Genomic DNA, 15,773 nt, shown 5'->3' with positions numbered 1-15,773 from the left:
ATTCAACACTAGAAGATGTTTACATCAGACTGCAAAATGAAAGTTAAAAGGCAGAATGTACGATGAGATCCCTTTCTGCCCACACAGTCACACAAACATCTATACAAGCTTAGAAAAAAGGCCTGAAAACACTAAAATGTAACAAGTGGTTAGATTATGGAAACTTTGTACTTTGTACTTTCTGAAATAAAAAAATTTAGAATATGCACATATTACTTCCATAATAAAGGAGAAAAGTTATATTAAAAACCAAATAATCATACAAAATAAAAAAGTACATAAATACTTTTAATGACTCCAAATTATCTATGCATACATGGCTCAGCATAGATCTCTCAGGGTCACCAATCTTTAGATTCAACAATCATGTCATGGTTCTCCAGTCTTTTCCTCTTCTACCTTTAGCTGCCAAATTAATCTTCCTTAAACACTGTGGCTTTCTTGTAATCACTGCTTTCAATAATTCCCCATTTTCTATGTAAAAAAGTATAGATTCCCAAGCCTGGCACTCAAGGCCTTCCACAATGATGGCATTCAATCATCTTTTCACTTTATTACACACATTCCAGCTAGTTGACTATTTGCTGTTCTTTGTGTATGTATGTTGCCTTCAGCTTTTATAACTTGTTCATGTGGTTAACTCTACCTAGAATGTGCTCTCCCTCCATATGTCCTTTTCACCCAAGGCTCAGCTAATATACTATCTTCTATGTGAAACATTTGCTAATTTCCCTTAGTCACTCTAAGAATCCTTGGCCCTTTCATCTGCCTCTCTGGGCACGTATTTTCTTATTTTTAAATCTTTCCTAATAGACAATAACTTGAGGTAGGATCTTTAGATTATTCATCTTTGTATTCTTACTGAATACTTGCTAAGTGAATAAAGTTAATCAACAAAATAGAAAAACTCCCAGACTTCAATACCATTAAGAAAGTCTAAGCTGTGGCTATTAGGTTTCTCCTTCTTTAAAAAAAAAAACAAAAAAACCAATTTTTAATTTTCCCCCCTTCCTTATGAAGTAGGTCCAAGGGTTTCTCCTTTTTTGAACACACAGGAAATACAAATTGTTAACAGTGTAAGATGGTTCTCACTTTCTAGGTCTTTGACCAAATTAAGAGATTTATGAACTTAACGAACTTAACTACTATAGATCCTTTGTTTCACAAATTCTTAAATTATTCTGGAGCTGCAAACACCAGAGAATTTCAGTCTACAGCAGTTTGGTTAGTATTGACCAAATTTTTCCAACATAAAGGGAATTTAAACTTTATCCTCTGGGAAGGAGGACACAGCTGTAGAATGAATGTTCTCCTTTACCTTTTCGTGTTGTGCACCGTGGTGCCTCCCAGGACAATCCTCACTCCAGGAGTGGTGCGGTTCAGGTTATAAACTGTTAGAGCCTCTTCATAGGTGGCTCCTCCAATTACAAACACAATGATATCCTGAGGTCTGCAATAATGAAGAATGAGATAATATCACAGGATTAAAAAAAAAAAAGACTGTGACTTATATACACAGAGTTTTAATTTCTAAACCTTTTTTTTTGGTGGAGGAAGCAGAATTAAAGCAGAATAGAATAAAAGGTTTAAAAAAAGTTTTAATTATCTGAAATTGGCAGGAAACAGAGCAGGAAATGCTGAATAGTGATTTGCTTTCTGTTTATGAGCGGATGTCTTATAATTTCTGTGCTGTGGATTTCTGAATAGCACAATAGTGTTTGCTGGAACCAAATGTAGAAATATTCTTTTATATTCAAGAGGGTGCAGAATGCCTTACCGTCACATGATATCAATACAGCAGTATTTTATGTTTGTATTAATACTACACATCTCCTTTCATGTATAAGCCCTTTGTCAAATACTTAGTACAGTGCTATTACAATGGCCTCTGTCCAAGGACCTCAAAACATTTTTGAAAGAACTGGCATATTTGTATGTCCCCAAAACATGGGAACTAGAAACATTTAGTATTTTGAGTATAAAAAAAAGAATGGGACACATAAATTAATGGTGCTTCTAGGAACTCCATCTTTTCTTGAAATATTTTTTCTGAATCCTTTGATAAACCAAGAAAAAGAAACCATGGAAACCAAAAAAACCATGAGTGTAGCCGATACTGGACATGTGAACACAGCTCAGTCACTAGCTTTACGTGAGTAGCACTGTGTTGTTTTACTGTTTCCTGTTTCAATCCTTATCAAAATGGCTTCATAACAAAATGAATGTTCCTCCTATCAGCTCCTTCTGTAGATATCACCAAGAAGGAGATCAAATTATTTTCAAAATCATTAATGTTTGTCCTGTTTTTCTTTTCTCATGCTATCAAAAGAAGATAAAATTAATCCTACTAGGCAAATAATTTTGTTAAATCACCCATTGGACACTAAAACTACATCAAGCAGAAGCATCCATTTTTTTTTTTTTTTTGGAGACGGAGTCTGGCTCTGTGGCCCAGGCTGGAGTGCAGTGGCCGGATCTCAGCTCACTGCAAGCTCCGCCTCCCGGGTTTACGCCATTCTCCTGACTCAGCCTCCCGAGTAGCTGGGACTACAGGCGCCCGCCACCTCGCACGGCTAGTTTTTTGTATTTTTTTTTTAGTAGAGACGGGGTTTCACCGTGTTAGCCAGGATGGTCTTGATCTCCTGACCTCGTGATCCGCCCGTCTCGGCCTCCCAAAGTGCTGGGATTACAGGCTTGAGCCACCGCGCCCGGCCGAAGCATCCATTTTGAATGTTATTGCACAAAACTAACCAGAAACATCTTTAATCAAGGAATATACATGCTTGCGTATAAATCTCAAAAAAAAACCCTAACCCTACATTTCCTTCCTGCTTGTCTCTCTCTTTCTAAAATACCTTGAAGGAATTAACTAAGAGAGTATTTGTTCTTGTGGGACCTCACTGAAACAGAATCAGCTATTGTGGCTATTTTTAAATGTTCAGATAGTTTCTAAATTGCAGAGATTCCCCAGTAAAAGTTATACAAGCCCAGGCACGGTGGCTCATGCCTGTATGCATTTTGGGAGGCCGAGGTGGGTGGACCATTTGACGTCAGGAGTTCGAGACCAGCCTGGCCAACATGGTGAAACCGTCTCTACTAGAAATAAAAAATTTGCCGGGCGTAGTGGCAGGTGCCTGTAATCCCAGCTACTCGGGAGGCTGAGGCAGGAGAACTGCTTGAATCTGGGAGGTGAAGGTTGCAGCAAGCCAAGATCGTGCCACCATGCTCCAGCTGGGCAACAGAGTGAGACTTCATATTCAAAAACAAACAAACAAACACACCCCAAAAAAACCTCCCTCCATGAAACAGTTATACAAGCTATACAAGATGAAGAGGTTGTTATGGTAAAGTGTCAATTATGATAAGGGTCCCCAAACCCAGGCTGAGGACCAATATCAGTCCGTGGTCTGTTAGGAATTGGTGGGGGCACAGCAGGAGGTGAGCAGCGGGTATTAAGGCCTGAGCTCTGCCTCCTCTTAGATCAGTGGAAGGCATTAGAGTCTCATAGGAGTGCAAATCCTACTGTGAACTACGCATGGGAGGGATCTAGGTTGTGAGCTCCTTATGAAACTACTGCCTGATGATAGGTGAGTCATATGTTGACTTGTCAGCAACATATGACTGAGGTGATCACTTGTTCCTCCTGGATACACTTTCTTCAATTGGTTTCCAGAAAATTTCATACTTGATTTTTTCCCTTGATACTTTTCAGTATCCTTTGATGGTCCCACTTCATCTCTGTGACCTCTTAATGGTGGAATACTCAGAGCCCAGACATCGGTCCTCCCTTCTTCTTAACCTAAACTCATTCCCTCCATCTGCTCCATTTAGTATAGTGGCCACTTGTCACTTATGGCTATTTAAATTTAAATTAACCAAAATAAAATTAAATTCCCCAGTAGCACTAGACACATTTCAAGTGCTCAACAGCCACACTGACAAGTGATTACATTACTAATTACCAGAGAAACAGCATATTTCCTTCCCTTGATAAGCACACCCAGTTTTTTGGTTGTAAATACATCTATCTGCTGATGGCTCCCAAATCTCTATCTCTAGCCCAGACCTTTCTTCTAAATCCAGACTTAAATATCTGTCTAATTGACATTTCCATTTGGATGTTTAATTATTTCTCAACTCAACATGTTTTAAATCCCCAATCTTCCCTAAGCCTGTTCTACCTATAGCTTTCCCTATCTTACTTGATGGTCACTTTAACCTTCTAGTTGCTTGGGCCAAAAACTTTGGACTCATCCTAACTCTTCCTTTGGGGCAGAAGTGAAGTTGGGGACATAGTGAGAGAAAGAGGGAGAAGCATAAGCCAGCTCACAGAAGACCTCAAATCTCATAGGTCATGGGGGAATCACTGAAAGGTTTTCACAGGTTATCAGGATCAAATTTGCTTTTTATTTTGAGATGGAGTCTCTCTCTGCCACCCAGGCTGGAGTGCAGTGGTGCGATCTCAGTTCACTGCAACCTCCGCCTCCTGGGTTCAAAGCAATTCTCCTGCCTCAGCCTCCCAAGTAGCTGGGAATATAGGCATGTGCCACCACGCCAGGCTACTTTTGTATTTTTCAGTAGAGACAGGATTTCACCATGTTGGCCAGGCTGGGGATCTTGAACGCCTGACCTAGGTGATCCGCCCACCTTGGCCTCCCAAAGTGCTAGGATTACAGGTGTGAGCCACCGTGCCCAGCCAAATTTGCTTTTTTGAAGGATAGTTTTGGCAGCCGTGCAAGAATGAATTGGGTGTAACTGTTGGGAAAAGTTGGAGAATAAAAGGTTAGTGTAAGACTTCTGGGAAGATATGATGAAACCTAGAACTAAAGACATCCTAGAAAGGGTAAAGAGGAGGTACTGGATGTCCAGTCACAAAAAATACATAATCTTCAGTATTTGGTCAATGACTGAATGTGGAGGATAGGGGTAAAGGGGGAGTCCATAACTGTTTTCTGGTTTCGGTAACTAGGTGTAGTGGTTTAGATTTTAGAAAAAGGACATTTACTGAGCATAAGACAAAAACACGTTGTGTTTTAGATACCTGTGGAATATTTTAATGGAGATGCCCACTAGACATCTGCATATTCAGGTCTAGTGCTTTCCCTGAATATGTGGTAGCTAAAGCCATGGGAATAGATGAGTGTTATCTAGGGAGATCATGTAGAATGAGAAGAGAACCAAAAGACAGACTTTTTTGGTGAGTCCCTAACAACCACAAAACAAGTAAAAAGAGTAGCCAGCATTAGCAACTGAGAAGGACATTTTCAGAAAGGTAGGAGGAGAACCAGAAGGGAGAGGTTGAGGGCCAACTGAGTCTTAAGAAGAAAAGAATGGTTAATAGTGTGAAATGATGCAGTGGGGAAAGTAAGGTGAGAATTGAGAGTCCCCTGGATTTACTACTGTGATTTTGCAAGAAATGTTTCAGTGTGTTGTAGTGGAGTAAGAGTTGACAAACAGAAGACAGTAACTGTGGACTTCTTTATCCAAGAAGCTTGGCTATGAAGGGGAGGACATAACTTACAGGAAAATCTAGGACCAAAGGCTTTAAATTTATTATTTAACAAAAGAAAATTAGTATGATTATAACCTGTGGAAAAGAAGTTGGCAGAGAAGAGGCTGAAAATAATGGGGTGATGGGGAGAAGAGAGCGAGAGCCAGAGCGAGAGAGCAAGAGACAGAAAGAAAATAACAAAGGCTTCAGAAGAGCTGGTAGGAAGGTAAAACCAGAGTGGTGGCATCTGACTTTCTGACTGGTATAAGATCATATCTCACTGTGGTTTTCATTTGCATTTCTCTGATGATCAGTAATGCTGAGCATTTTTTCAAGTGTTTTTTGGCCACTTGTAATTCTTTTGAGAAATGTCTTTTCATGTCCTTTGCCCAGTTTTTAATGGTTTTTTTTTTTTTAATTAAGTTCCTTGTAGGATGTGGATATTAGTCCTTTGTTGGAGGCATTATTTGTAGGTTGTCTGTTTATTCTGTTGGTTATTTCTTTTGCTGTGCAGAAGCCCTTTAGTTTAATTAAGTCCTATTTGTCTACTTTTGTTTTTGTTGCATGTGCTTTTGGGATCTTTTTCATAAATTCTTTGCCTAGGCCAATGTCCAGAGATATTTTTCCTAGGTTTTCATCTAGGACTTTTATAGTTTCAGGTCTTATATTTAAGCCTTTAATCTATCTTGAGTTAATTTTTGTATATGGTTAAGGGATAGGGGTCCAATTTCATTTTTCTGCATATAGCTGGCCAATTCTCCCAGCACAATTTATCGAATGGGGTGTCCTTTCCCCATTGTTTATTTTTGTCGACTTTATTGAAGATCAGTTGGTTGTAGGTATGTGGCTTTATTTCTGGGTTCTCTATTCTGTTCCATTGATCTATGTGTCTGTTTTTGTACCAGTACCATGCTTTTTTAGTTACTGTAGCCTTATAGTATAATTTGAAGTCAGGCAATGTGACTCCGGATTTGTTTTTTGCTTAAAGCACCTTGGCTATTCAGGCTTTCTTCTGGTTCCATATCAACTTTAGGATTCTAATTCTGTGAAGAATGATGTTGGTAATTTGATAGGAATTGTGTTGAATCTATAGATTGCACTGGGTAATATGATCATTTTAATACTGATTCTTCCAATCCATGAGCATGGGATGTTTTTCCATTTGTTTGTGTCATCTATGATTTCTTTCATCAATGTTAAGTACTTCTCCTTGTAGAGGTCTTTCACCTCCTTGGTTAAATATATTCCTAAGTATTTTGTGTATGTGTCTATTGTAAATGGGACTGCACTCTTACTTTGATTCTCAGCTTGAATGTTATTGGTGCATAAAAATGTTACTCATTTTTGTATGTTGATTTTGTATCCAGAGACTTTAATGAAGTCACTTATCAAGTTAGGGATCTTCTAGAGGGATCTTTAGGGTTTTCTAAGTATATAATCCTACTGAATGTGAACAGAGATAATCTGACTTCCTCTTTTCCAATTTGGATGTCTTACATTTCTATTGCCTGACTGCTCTAGGTAGGGCTTTCAGTATGTTGAATAGGACCAGTGAGAGTGGACATCCTCATCTTGTTCCAGTTCTTAGGGAAAATGCTTCCAACTTTTCCCCATTCAGTATGATGTTAGCTGTGTGTTTGTCATATATGGCTCTTACTATTTTGGTTTATTAAAAAGTCAAAAAACAACAGATGTTGGCATGGATGCGGAGAAAAGGGAATGCTTACATACTGTTGGTGGGAATATAAATTTATATTCAACCTCTGTGGAAAACATGGAGTTAGCTCAAAGAACTAAAAACAGAACTAGCAATCAAGCTACAGGGAGGGGAGCAAATGCACAGGGTACGTCCTTGCTCATGTCCCCTCTTCCTCCTTAAAAACAACAACAAAAAAAGGCTGGGCCTGGTGGCTTATGCTTGTAATCCCAGCACTGTGGGAGGCCAAGGCAGGTGGATCGCTTGAGCCAAGGAGCTCGAGATCCACTTGGGCAACATTGTGAGACCCCCAACTCTGCAAAATTTTTTAAAAAAATTAGCCCAGTGTGGTGGCATTCCCCTATAGTCTCAGCTACTTGGCGAGGCCGGGGGCAGGTAGATGGCACTGAGATGGGAGGATCACTTGAGCCTGGGAATCCGAGGTTGCAGTGAGCTGTGACTGTGCCACTGCACTCCATCCAGCCTGGGCAACAGAACGAGATGCTGTCTCAAGAAAGGAAAAACAAAAAACAAAAACAACTTACCATTCGACCCAGAAATCCCACTACTGGGTATCTACCCAAAGGAAAGGAAATCATTATATAAAAAAGACACATGCACTCATGTTTATCCCAGCACTATATACAACAGCAAAGCTACGGAACCAACTTAACTATTCACCAACAGTGGACTGGATAAAGAAAATGTGGTATATATACACCATGGAATACTAAGCAGGCATAAAAAAGAATGATATCATGTCCTTTGCAGCAACATGGATGGAGCAAGAGGCCATTATCCTAAGTGAAATAACTCTGAAGCAGAAAAATCAAATATAGCATGTTCTCACTTATAAATGGGAGTTAAACACGGCAGGTACACATAGACAAAAGGATGAAGAGAAGAGACTATGGGGGATTCCAAAAGAGGGGAGGGAGGAAGGGAGATGACTGAAAAATTACCCAGATAGTTACAGACTATGTAAAAAGCAGGAAGATAAGAGGCAGTTAAAGGGTTCAGAAACAATAAAATACTCAAGGCTGAAAGGACATTATATTCACCAAAAAAATGAAAAATGTAGGAAAGTAATATATATATTTGCTCAAGATAAATTGCATAATGGATTACTCAAATAAATACATTTTATTTACTTAAGTAAACAAATGAATTACACAGATTATTTTATTAAGAAGAAGGGAGGGAATCTTTCTCTTGCAGGGGTACAGTGACCATCTTGGTGACTAATGGGAAGAATCAGACAGTTAACACCGTTGTTTTGAGCTCCTGATCTGATAAGTCAATTTAAAAAGCGGTTGAGCAGACAAATGAGAGCATCATGGAAAACGATGTCGCTTCTCCATAGCTATCCTCTGACCATCACCTGCCTGGAGAATGTATCTGTCTCTTATGGAAAAGAAAGGCAAGAACCGGGAAGGAACAAATTCAAGTGGGTTTTAGCATAGCAAGAGAACACTGTCCTTCAGTCTGATCATTTCAGGGTGGCAGAGTATTTTTGTACTACTGGAGAGGAAAGAAAATGTCATGGGTGGTAAACTGTGGGTGTAGGTTATATAAATGTAAGGACAAAACCTAGATACAGGGATAGGCTCTTAGAGCTTGGCTCAATTGTATACCTGACAAAGATGACTATGTCACATTAGGTTATGAAAACATTAATAAATGTTTTCCTGAGCCTCCTCCTACTACTTATTCAAGCTGACTTAAGGAAGAACATCTATGAAAAACAATGTTTAAATACCCCTGACATTTTTCCTTTTCATTCCTTTTCCTAGTGAATTTTAAAAGTAGATGTTCTGATGAGGCCAATGGTAAAACATACAGCAAATCTTTTCCATATGATGGTTGAAGCTAAGTGGAATACACAAGTTCAATTCTTTGTATGCATCTTCCTATGCTCTGTAATTCACCATAGCAACCAAAGCATTAATTAATGCAGACAGCAAACATTAGAAAACAGCAGCTAGCTCATGCTGTATAGAGATATACAAGGATAATCAAGGATAATATCTTATTTTGTTAAAAAATAAAAAAATTAACAAATAGGATTTCTGGAAATCATTCTTTCTTTCAAAAATTTTTATCTTAAGTTTGGGGGTACATGTGAAAGTTTGTTACATAAGCACATGTCACGGCGGTTTATCATACATATTATTACATCACCCAGTTATTAAACTCAGGACCCAATAGTTAATCTTTTCTGTTCCTCTCCCTCCTTTCACCCTTCCTGCTCAAGTAGACCCCAGTGTCTGCTGTTTCCTTCTTTGTGTTCCTTAGTTCTTATCATTTAGCTCCAACTTGTAAGTGAGAACATGCAGTATTTGGTTTTCTCTTCCTGCATTAGTTTGCTAAGGGTGATAGCCTCCAGTTCCATCCATGTTCCCACAAAAGGCATAATCTCATTTTTTTAATGGCTGCCTAATATTCCATGGTGTATATGCACATTTTCTTTAACCAGTCTGTCACTGGTGGGCATTTAGGTTGATTCCATGTCTTAGCTATTGTGCACAGTGCTGCAATGAACATTCGTGTGCATGTGTCTTTTTTTTTTTTTTTTGAGACAGAGTTTTGCTCATTGCCCAGGCTGAAATACAATGGCACAATCTTGGCTCACTGCAACCTTTGTCTCCCAGGTTCAAGCAGTTCTCCTGCCTCAGCCTCCCAAGCAGCTGAGATTACAGGCCTGCACCACTATGCCCCTGCTAATTCTGTATTTTTAGTAGAGACGCAGTTTCATTACGTTGGTCAGGCTGGTCTTAAACTCCTGACCTCAGGTGATCCACCCACTTCGGCCTCCCAAAGTGCTGGGATTACAGGCATGAGCCACCCCACCTGGCCATGCATGTGTCTTTTTTTTTTTTTTGAGAGGAAGTCTCACTCTGTCACCCAGGCTGGAGTGCAGTGGAGTGATCTCGGCTCATCAAAATTTCCGCCTCCCGGGTTCAAGTAATTCTTCTGCCTCAGCCTCCCAAGTAGCTGGGATTACAGGCAGTTGCCATCATGCCTGGCTAATTGTTTTTATTTTTAGTAGAGACCAGATTTCACCATGTTGGCCAGGCTGGTTTCGAACTACTGACCTCAGGTGATCCACCTGCCTCAGCCTCCCAAAGTGCTGGGATTACAGGCGTGAGTCACCGCATCCAGCTGCATGTGTCTTTATGGTAGAATTTGAGTTATATTCCTCTGGTATATACCCAGTAATGGGATTGCTGGGTCAAATGGTAGTTGTGTTTTTAAATCTTTGAGGAACTGCCATACTGCTTTCCACAATGGTTGAACTAATTTACACACCCACCAACAAGGTATAAGGGTTCTCTTTTCTCTGCAACCTCGCCAGGATCTGTTATTTTTGACTTTTTTTTTTTTTTTCCCCGAGGTAGAGTCTTGCTCTGTCGCCCAGAGCTGGAGTGAAATGCTGTAATCTTGGCTCACTGCAACCTTCGCTTCCCGGGTTCAAGCCATTCTCCTGCCTCAGCCTCCCGAGTAGCTGGGATTACAGGCACGCGCCACCAGGCCTGGCTAATTTTTGTATTTTTAGTAGAGAATGGGTTTCACCATGTTGGCCAGGCTGGTCTCGAACTCCTGACCTTGTGATCCGCCCACCTTGGCCTCCCAAATTGCTGGGATTACAGGCGTGCTCCACCACGCCCAGCCTATTTTTTGACTTTTTAATGACAGCCATTCTGACTGGTGTGAGATGGTATCTCACCATGGTTTTGATTTGCATTTCTCTAATGATCAGTGATATTGAGCTTTTTTTCATAGGCTTGTTGGCTGCATGTATGTCTTCTTTTGAGAAGCAGCTGTTCATGTCTTTTGCCCACTTTTTTTTTTTTTTCATGACAGGGTTTCACTCTTGTTGCCCAGGCTGGAGTGCAATGGCACAATCTTGGCTCATAGCAACCTCCACCTCCCAGGTTCAAGCGACTCTCCTGCCTCAGCCTTCCGTGGCACGATTACAGGTGCCAGCCACCACTCCTGGCTAATTTTTTGTATTTTTAGTAGAGATGGGGTTTCACCATGTTGGCTAGGCTGGTCTTGAATTCCTGACCTTAGGTGATCCACCTGCCTTGGCCTCCCACATTTTAATGGAGTTGTTTTTCTCTTGTAAATTTGTTTAAGTTCTTTATAGATGCTGGATATTAGACCTTTCTCAGATGCATAGTTTGCAAATATTTTCTCCCATTCTGTAGACTGTCTGTTTACTCTGTTGATGGTTTCTTTAGCTGTGCAATAGCTCTTAAGTTTAATTAGATCCCATTTGTCAATTTTTGCTTTTGTTGTGATTGCTTTTCGCGTCTTTGGCATGAAATCTTAGCCTGTTCCTAGGTCCAGAATGGTATTACCTAGTTTGTCTTCCAGGGTTTTTATAGATTTTGGGTTTTACATTTGTCTTTAATCAATCTTGAGTTGAAATTTTTGAATATGGTATAAGGAAGGGGTCCAGCTTCAGTCTTTTGCATATGGCTAGTTATCCCAGCACCATTTATTGAATGAGTCTTTTCCCCATTGCTTGTTTTTGTCAGCTTTGTCAAAGATCAGATGGTCGTAGATGTGAGGCCTTACTTCTGGGCTCTCTATTTTGTTCCACTGGTCTATGTGCCTGTTTTTGTACCCATACCATGCTGTTTTGGCCACTGTAGCCTTGCAGTACAGTTGGAAGTTGGGTAACGTGATTCTTCCAGCTTTGTTCTTTTTGCTTAGGATTGCCTTGGCTATGTGGGCTCTTTTTTGGTTCCACATGAATTTTAAAATAATTTTTTCTAGTTCTGTGAAGAATGTTGGTAGTTAGATAGGAATAGCATTGAATCTGTAAACTGTTTTGGGCAGTATAGCCATTTTAATGATATCGATTCTTCCTATTCATGAGCATGGGATGTTTTTCCATTTGTTTGTGGCTTCTCTGATTTCTTTGAACAGTGTTTTATAATTCTCACTGTAGAGCTCTTTCACTTCCCTGTTTAGCTGTATTCCTAGGTATTTTATTTTTTTGGTGGCAGTTGTGAATGGGATTGCTTTTCTGATTCAGCTTTCAGCTTTGCTGTTGTTGTATAGGAATGCTAGTGATTTTTGTACATTGACTTGTATCCTGCAACTTTGCTGAAGTTGTTTATCAGCTGAAGGAGCTTTGGAGCTGAGACTATGGGGTTTTCTAGATATAGAATCATGTCGTCTAAAAACATAGTTTGACTTCCTATCTTCCTACTTGGATGCACTTTATTTCTTTCTCTTGCCTGATGCCCTCACTAGGACTTCCAATACTTTGTTGAATAGAAGTGGCGAGAGAGGGCATCCTTGTCTTGTGCCGGTTTTCAAGGGGAATGTTTCCAGCTTTTGCCCATTCAGTATGATGTTGGTTGTGGGTTTGTCATAGAAGGCTTTTTTTTTTTTTTGAGATGGAGTCTCGCTCTGTCCCCTAGGCTGGAGTGCAGTGGCTCGATCTTGGGTCACTGCAAGCTTTGCCTCCTAGGTTCATGCCATTCTCCTGCCTTGGCCTCACCAGTAGCTGGGACTACAGCCACCCACCACCACACCTGGCTAAATTTTTGTATTTTTAGTAGAGACAGGATTTCACCATGTTAGCCAGGATGGGCTTTATCTCCTGACCTCGTGATCCACTTGCCTCAGCCTTCCAGAGTGTTGGGAATAGATGGCTCTTATTATTTTGAGGTATGTTCCTTCAATACCAAGTTTGTTGAGTTTTTGTTTTTGTTTTTCTTTTTATGGAGTCTCACCTTGTTGCCCAGGCTGGAGTGCAGTGGCGCAATCTTAGCTCACTACAACCTCTGCCTCCGGGGTTCAGGCGATTTTCCTGCCTCAGCCTCCTGAGTAGCTGGGACCACAGGTGCCTGCCACCGCACCTGCCACCACACCCACCACCACACCCACCACCACACTCGGCTACTTTTTGTATTTTTTTAGTAGAGATGCAGTTTTACTACATTGGCCTTGAACTCCTGACCTTGTGATCTGCCCACCTCAGCCTCCCAAAGTGCTGGGATTACAGGCATGAGCCACATTGCCCACCTTATTGAGAATTTTTAACATTATTTCTATATGTGGTTAAGTCAGGTGGAAACACAAACTTTCAAAAGGCAACATTTTATCTATTTTGTGGAGCATTACACTTATGGCTAAAATTGTAATTTTTGAACATATTTACAAATGATACAGTTCTTATGAGCATTTACTACAAAAAAAAGGTCAATGAAAAAGAACTGCTGCTTCACAGAAACAAAAAATAAGCTGTAGTGACAAGATTCTACTACATTTGTGTAAACATGCAAAGTACTTCCTTTTTGAATTGACTGATTCTGGAATGCATGATCATATAGCTCCATTTCCTCACCAAATGAAAAAGTTGCTTGCCTTTATCAGAGACAAGAGGCAATTCTAGAGTGAGAAAAAAAAATTAGCTTGAAAAACAGGGTATGCAAGAATCCCATCTGCAGAATGATCAAATCCAATTTGTGGATATAGCCATACTGCCAAACAGCTTAAACACTAATTTAACAGCTAGGGCTAAAAAAATTTTCACCAGTGTTTTCGTTTTGCAAAGTTGTGTTCTTGCCACATTTCCTTTGATATTTTCTATTATTACAGCAACAATAAAACCTAGAGTTTCTATTATGATGAGACAAATAATAATAAATATCACTAATCAAGGACTCTTTTCAATACAATACAGGGCCAAGAAAGTGGCTAGAGCTGATAGTGTGGCCAAGTGAATGCAGAGCCAGAAAGTTTTATAGGAGGATTGTTTATGAACTTCAAAAATCTAAATTTTCTATAGCATCAATTAAATTTATTCTCTGGTTTAAAAAAAAAATCCAACTATAAATATTGGCATATCAACTAGAAGAGATGCCTATAGAATTTATTGAACACCTACTATTTGTAAATCACTGTGTTAAATGTTGTGAAAACCCTGAAGATTAACAAAACATAGTATTTACTTCAAGATTACAATACCTAATACAATAACTAAGGAGAAGGATAGATATGTAACTAACTACTGTCTCAATATCCAGAGGTAATGACTATTAATAACTTCTTGATTATTGTTTCAGAAATAGTTACTGTAGGCAGGGCATGGTGGCTTATGCCAGTAATCCAAGCACTTTGGGAGGCTCAGGCAGGCAGATTGCTTGAGCTCAGGAGTTTGAGACAAGCCTAGGCAATGTGGCAAAACCTTGTCTCTATAAAAATGCAAAAATTAGCTAGGTACTATGGCATGTGTCTGTAGTCCCAGCTACTTACAAGAACAAGGTGGGATGGCTTGAGCCCAAAAGGCGGAGTTTGCAGTAAGCTGAAATCACGCTACTGCTCTCCAGTCTGGGCTACAGAGCCAGACCCCATCTCAAAACAAACAAACAAACAAAAAAGAGAGTTACTGTATTTATACATATATGTGCTTGTAAAAATATATTATATATATATAATATACATACATATGTATAGTCAAGCACATATTTATATACACGTACCCTTTTTTTGTTTTGTTTTGTTTTGGGACGGAGTCTTGCTCTATCACCCAGGCTGGTGTGTAATGGCACAATTTCGGCTCACTGCAATCTCCACCTCCCTGGTTCAAGTGATTCTCCTCACTCAGCCTCCCGAGTAGCTGGCACTACAGGTGCATGACACCACGCCTGGCTAATTTTTGCATTTTTAGTAGAGACGGGGTTTCACCATGTTGACCAGGCCGGTCTCGAACTCCTGACTTCAAATAATAGCCCACCTCGGCCTCCCAAAGTGCTGGGATTACAGGCGTGAGCCACTGCACCCAGGATTCTACAGTTTTTTTACCCAAAAGAAATGTTATGGCTGGGCACAGTGGCTCACACCTGCAATCCCAGCACTTTGGGAGGCTGAGGTGGGTGGATCACGAGGTCAGGAGTTCGAGACCAGCCTGACCAACATGGCAAGACTACATCTCTACTAAGCTACTCGGGAGGCTGAGGCAGGAGAATCTTGAACCCAGGAGGCTGGGACTGCAGTGAGCCAAGATGGCACCACTCCAGCCTGGGCGACAGAGCAAGACTCCATCTCAAAAAAAAAGAAAAGAAATGTTATAACATCCTGCTTTTCTATCCAATATCTCTTAGAAAGCTTTGCATATCACCCATGAAGAGTTATGTCATTAAAAAAAAAAGAGGCCCGGCGTGGTGGCTCAAGCCTGTAATCCCAGCACTTTGGGAGGCTGAGATGGGAGGATCACGAGGTCAGGAGATCGAGACCACCCTGGCTAACACAGTGAAACCCCGTCTCTACTAAAAAATACAAAAACTAGCCGGGCGAGGTGGCGGGCGCCTGTAGTCCCAGCTACTCGGGAAGCTGAGGCAGGAGAATGGCATAAACCCAGGAGGCGGAGCTTGCAGTGAGCTGAGATCCGGCCATTGCACTCCAGCCTGGTCGACAGAGCGAGACTCCATCTAAAAAAAAAGAATACGTAGTATTGTACTGTAGTTTAGGTAATCAGCTCTCTATTAATAGATACTTAGCTTGTTCCTAGTTTTTTTTGCTATTACTTCAGTGAACATTCTTGCTTAAGTATCTTTGTGTACT

General features: G+C 40.4%; 1 protein-coding gene across 2 annotated transcripts in view; it reads right to left on the bottom strand.

Annotated features, from left to right (window-relative positions):
- VPS45 (vacuolar protein sorting 45 homolog) overlaps positions 1 to 15,773 on the bottom strand; it is an 83,539-nt gene that overhangs the window by 35,037 nt on the left and 32,729 nt on the right. For both annotated transcript variants that reach the window (XM_023213572.3, XM_023213573.2), the window contains exon 14: positions 1,319 to 1,450. In XM_023213572.3, coding sequence (XP_023069340.1) covers positions 1,319 to 1,450 — 132 coding nt within the window. The remainder of the gene's footprint in view (positions 1 to 1,318; positions 1,451 to 15,773) is intronic.

This window comes from Piliocolobus tephrosceles, chromosome 1, assembly GCF_002776525.5.
Source record: "Piliocolobus tephrosceles isolate RC106 chromosome 1, ASM277652v3, whole genome shotgun sequence".
In the NCBI taxonomy this organism is placed as follows: domain Eukaryota; kingdom Metazoa; phylum Chordata; class Mammalia; order Primates; family Cercopithecidae; genus Piliocolobus; species Piliocolobus tephrosceles.
This window is presented reverse-complemented; position numbering and strand designations above follow the sequence as displayed.